At 41.0% G+C, this 5,753-nt stretch overlaps 1 protein-coding gene across 1 annotated transcript; it reads right to left on the bottom strand.

Annotated features, from left to right (window-relative positions):
• Positions 1-514: 514 nt before the first annotated feature.
• On the bottom strand, positions 515-5,490 carry LOC107745099 (protein fem-1 homolog B-like). Its single transcript, XM_016558935.1, has 2 exons — positions 4,718-5,490; positions 515-2,024 (listed from the first exon to the last, which is right to left on the bottom strand). Exons 1-2 carry the CDS (start codon positions 4,990-4,992, stop codon positions 515-517), a joined length of 1,785 nt encoding a protein of 594 aa, XP_016414421.1. The 5' UTR covers positions 4,993-5,490.
• Positions 5,491-5,753: the final 263 nt, after the last annotated feature.

Raw genomic sequence — 5,753 nt, 5'->3', positions numbered from 1 at the left:
AAATGTATTACGTATATGAATATACATAATTACCTAAAATTATGTATTAAATTAAATTTTTAAAGGGGTCATATATATATATATATATATACACACACACACATTTAATAATTAGAAATTTAAATGATAGAAATTTGAATTACTACCATAAAGTATACTTGCATTTATCTTTTTAGTAATAATAATATTGTTATTCATATTTAATCATTATAATTTTATATATATATATATATATATATAAATAATTATCATTTTAATTATAAATCGAAATTATAAGTACTACCGTAATGTACAGTACCTTTATACTTTTAAATACATAATTTGAGGGAAAAGCATTTAACTGTTGTGAAAATATGATGCCAAAAAATCATAATGGTCCTACATCAGGCTACATGCTCTTTATGTAAAATAGAATTGAAAATATTCTACAAATATAACTTTAATTTTTTTCCATGATTATAATTTTTTTTTCTCCATTTTACACTGAAATATGACCTGGACGAGTTGACTGTTTTCATGAGACGCCTGTTGTGCTCTTATCAAGCGTGGTCTTCTTTTGCTTGTTGGTCATGTCCGTATGCGCGCCGGCTTCCACGAGGCTGATGATGATGGCGTGGAGGGTCAAGAAGTCGCTGATGGGACGGTTGTACTGTACGATGAGGTGTAAAGGGCTGTTTCCTTCATGATCCACGGCGTTTACCTGGGCGCCGCAGTCGATGAGCAGCTTGGTCACTTGCGCGTTAGGAAAGCTGCAAACGTCGTTGGTGTGGAAGTCGTCTACTGGCGTACTAGAGCTAGCCGCTAGGTGCAAAAGCGACGACCCCTCTCGGGATCGCGGATCAAGGCGTATTAAGTCGTAGATCTGTTTGTTTATACGCGCTCGCTCCTCTTCGCCGCACTGCGTTTTCGAAGAGATGCAAACCAGGTAGAGGAAGGTGAACACGTTGGATTCGTAGCTGTCGTTGGCCGCCGGCAACTCCGCATCGGTGGCGGATCGCACTCGCGGCAAGCTGCGGCGGATTTCCAGGACGCTGGCGCGCAAAACGTGTTCAACGTCCGATGCGCGGACCGGCTCCTTCAGGTGGACCATTTGCGAGAACACTTGCGCAAATCTCAAGAGGTCTTTATGCGTGTTGCGGTTTCCTTGTTGGCGTAGATGCAAGGCGTGCAGCCAGAGTTTGATGCACTGTTCGAACTCCATGTTGTCGGCGTAGACCGCGCCGCGATATATTATGGGATGCGACACGTCGATATTATCCGCACCCAGAATTCGTTCGCGAATCATCAGGCCTTCCATGTGTAGGGCATCCCGGTCGTGTCGAACGGCCTCTAAGTCTTGCAAAGTCCGGCACTCTGCCCTCGCTCCGTAAGCCACAACAGGAGACGGCAACTCTTTGGCGATGACCCTCTCTGGATCGCGAAATCGCTCCAGCATGGCGAGGTACAAGTAGTGGTAGGTCTTAAGAATGTCGTAATTCTCACGGTCATTGGCGAAAGATGCCCCAAGTAGTTCCAACGCTTCGATACGGCTATGCACGTCGCAATCCGCATGCGACAGCAGCAGCTCTACGACGTCCGCTTTGCAGCTCTCGGCTGCCACTTTCAGTGGCGTCATGCCATGTCCGTTAACCACCATCGCCGCTTGGCATCGTACCAACTCCTTCACGATATCCAGATGCCCGGCTTCTGCGGCGAAGTGCAGCGCGGTGGCCCCACAGTGAGCTTTGGAGTTGGGATCCGCGCCCCGCTCCAGCAGGAAGAAAACAACGTCGGTGTGGCCCTTGTAGGCAGCGATCATCAAACAAGTGTTGTCGTACTTATTAGCGATGCTGATGTCGGCCTTGTGCTCCACGAGATACCGTACGATGTCCAGCCGGCCATCGAAGCAGGCAGCCCTGAGGGGGGTGGAGTTTGTGAGGGTGGTGTGATTCACGTTAGCGCTGTGCGAAACCAGCAAACGTACCACCTCAAAATGCCCAGCACCAGATGCACACCAAAGAGCCGTGGCGCCATCAATAATATACCTGTAAGAGCGAAACATACGTCAGTAGGGCTGTCAAAATGGCTGAAAAACTAAATTCGAATTTTTTTACCTTGGCGCCGAGTTCTCAATCATAGTGTGAATCATGAAGATTACTGGCTCATTCTCCTTCATCTAGTACGTGAGGAGGAGGAGGAGGAGGAGGAGTAACAGCCGTTATCAAAGCACTGTGTGTTTTTACAGCTTCTGACCCTCACAAATATCACATGTCTGCTACTCATGCGTTTTTCTTGTTAACTAGTCCAGAATAATGATTGTGTGCACTTCAGTAATGCAATACAATGTAAAAAGACAATAAATGGTTCCTGTCTAAGAAAGTGAAGAACATTTGCTGGATAATGTTATTCTGAGTTGACCTTTTCAAAAAGATAGATCATTGGAGGAAAAAGCAGAATCCTACCTGAGCTTAAAACATCTAAATGTCCACTATGATATGTTTAATCTGAGATACAGTTCACTGGGATGTAGGGCTGTCAAAATGGTTGAAAATAAACGTAAATATTATCAAAAATTTGAATTATATTAGAATTTAAAACGTATAATTTGAGTTAGGGTGAAGAAAAGCTTTTGGCTTCTCTTCTGAGGCCACAAGAGGGCGCATCGAGCAAAATATTACTAATGCACATTTATTTAAAGCATAAGATAACATATCTGTGAAAAAAAGTGCATGCATAATGTTTAAAATAATGTTAATAAACCAATTATTATTAAGTTGCTTAAACAACTATAAACAAAACAGCATCATGTATGTATGCATAGTTTAATACAAAGGCCGGAAAGCTAATCACACGGAGTACATTTTTCATTTAAAAACACACGTTGCAGTTGGATGGGGAAAAAAAGCGCCATAAAGTCTCGAGATATGTTTTTTCAAAGTTGCACTTACATTAATTTTACATGGCTTTCTAAACATGCCGCTCTTTTGTGCGAGACGGGAGTGCAACTGTGATAGATGTCCCTCTAGAAAATGCGCAAAATATGCGTTCTGTGTGAACGGCTTGGTTTCAGTTTTGACATAAATAAGATCTTCTCCACATCGATGTTCTCTTTTCCCGCAATATTTGTAATTAACAACGCAGCAGCGCCGCATCTAGTGGCTTCAACTGGACAGGCTAACAAAAACATTAAAATGCAACGACACTTACATCGTCATCGCATCTCGTGCGCCGCTGATAATACTGCCTGATGCACACCTACAATTCGAATGCAATGTTTTTGCATTCGAATGTGGATTTTTATTTCAAATTCGACGAATATTCAAAATTATAATTTTTTTTTTGACAGCCCTACATGTCAGCAATGGCATTACGAAACATAGAGCTCTTTTCGGAATAGTTACGCAATAAGGACATTTCTGTCTGCATTTACTCGCGTCTCTCACGTTATTCCAAATGTAACATTTTTACTGGTCACACGCACAACCACACTGTAGAAAAAAATAATTCAAAGTTGCAAAAAAAAAAAAACAAGATTAGTACGCTTTACGAAAAAATGCTAATATAAAAAAATGCATGTATTACTCAATATGTTACTTACAGTTTCTTTGTAATTAATTGGGAAATTTACTAGCAATTTCTGAGTGAAAATTGTTTCTACACCATAATTAAATAATACAGTTGTTTCTAACAAAGTAAAACAGAAATAACATCTGCAAGGTTTACATGATGAATCATAAATTTATTGACATAGGTGTCAAAAAGGAATTTAGCCTACTACATAATTCACTAGAATGCTCAAACCTGTCTTCACACGCTATATTTGAATATACTCAAGCATGAATGAACATTTTCAATGGATAATGACTTAAATGTAGGTCTGTTCCTCACACAAAGCCTTAGATAGCACACGTCTGCAAGATGTCTGTTAAAGATCTCTTCATCTGGAAAGCATCTGCTGTGTACAAACATCTGACAGACGTCTTTAAAGATGTCCGTTTTCAATCATAAACATCTTAAAGACATTTTCTAAACGTCTATTTGACATCTGGATCATAGGAAACGTCCTATAGACATATTGCAGATGAACAAATGTGAGCCTGGAGCACAAAAGCAGTCTTAAGTCGCTGGGGGATATTTGTAGCAATAGCCAACAATACATTGTATGGGCCAAAATTATAAATTTTTCTTTTATGCCAAAAATCATTAGGATATTAAGTAAAGATCATGTTCCATGCAGATATTTAGTAAATTTCCTACCGTAAATATATCAAAACTTAATTTTTGATTAGTAATATGCATTGCTAAGAACTTCATTTGGACAACTTTAAAGATGATTTTCTCAATATTTAGATTTTTTTGCACCCTCAGATTCCAGATTTTGTATCTCGGCCAAATATTGTCCTATCCTAACAAACCATACACCAATGGAAATATTATTTATTCAGCTTTCAGCTGATGCATAACTCTCAATTTTGAAAAATTGAGACTGGTTTTGTGCTCCAGGGTCACAAATGCTCTAAAAAAATACATCTTGCAGACGTCAAATAGACGTCTCCGTGATGTACGTGTGCTATCAGGTAGAAGATGTCTTTAAGATGTTTATGATTGAAAACTGACATCTTAAAGACGTCTGTCAGATGTTTGTACACAGCAGATGAAGTGATCTTTCACAGACATCTGGCAGATGTACCTGTGCTATCTGGGATACTTGGATGCATGTGAAAAACAAACAACGCACCCATCAAACCGGACAGTCCCGGTCTGTTCAGTGTCCACCTTGTAATGGTCCAGAAGCAGCCGGACCACCTTGTCGTGTCCGTTCCGAGCAGCAATAATGAGCGGTGTGGACCTCTGTCCCGCCTCCTGGGTCACATACTCCAGCAGGTATCGGGTCTGGACGCCGGAGTGGTTCAGAAGAAGGGCGGCCAGGGTCAGGACTCGCCCCTCGCTGGCCGCTTTGTGAACATACCGGGCCAGGGACTCCAACCGGGCCAGAGCCGGTACCTCCGCCATCTGTGCAAGATTCGCCCGCTGATCTCAGAGCAGATCAAGCCGCCTCCCATTAAAACCCCCTGCCTGAGCTCTACAGCTCATCTATGGAGCACATGGAGAGTTTCTGCCGGACCAACTGCCATTATAGCTGATCTCTATTATGAAACGCTGGGTTATTAATATGAGCTACTAATAAGGGAAAACAATATATATTGTAAGTGAAATAATAATAATCCTACACTTCTAGTGTTTAAATATGAACTATGTAATCCTGACGTAATCTGTTCGATTCAATGAGTCTCAGTCGGAATTCTCTTTCACTTCTAAACCAAACGAGTTTACTCGCACCTTTCCTTCACTTTTACGCTTCGGTGTGTTCTGGTTTCTGATCCGCGATGACGCCCGCCGATCGCTTCAGCAGAACGAATCCGGATTTCGCCGATATTTAATCCGAATTAACGCTTGAATCTGCGCTGAATGTGTCGGTGTCTTTCACCTCTGCCAGTAACGACGACCGGAAATGAAGTCGGCAATAACAGGAAGTGCGACACTGAGATTCCTGGACTGCCTTTTCGAAATAAAAGTCCCATAAAATATAACGCAATAATTAAAAATAAAATATGACAGAGGAAACCCGTATTCTCCATATATGATATAATATAATATAATATAATATAATACGTGTTTGTTTAGATGTCCTCCACAATGTCAGAAGCCTGGATCTGTTACCAAAAAAAAATAAAAATTGTGATCTGAAAATATTTATACATCACTGTAAAGTA

Source organism: Sinocyclocheilus rhinocerous, unplaced genomic scaffold (genome assembly GCF_001515625.1).
Source record: "Sinocyclocheilus rhinocerous isolate Xijiao unplaced genomic scaffold, SAMN03320098_v1.1 scaffold2966, whole genome shotgun sequence".
NCBI lineage: Eukaryota > Metazoa > Chordata > Actinopteri > Cypriniformes > Cyprinidae > Sinocyclocheilus > Sinocyclocheilus rhinocerous.
Note: the sequence above shows the minus strand (reverse complement) of the source record. Positions and strands in the feature narration are given on the sequence as shown.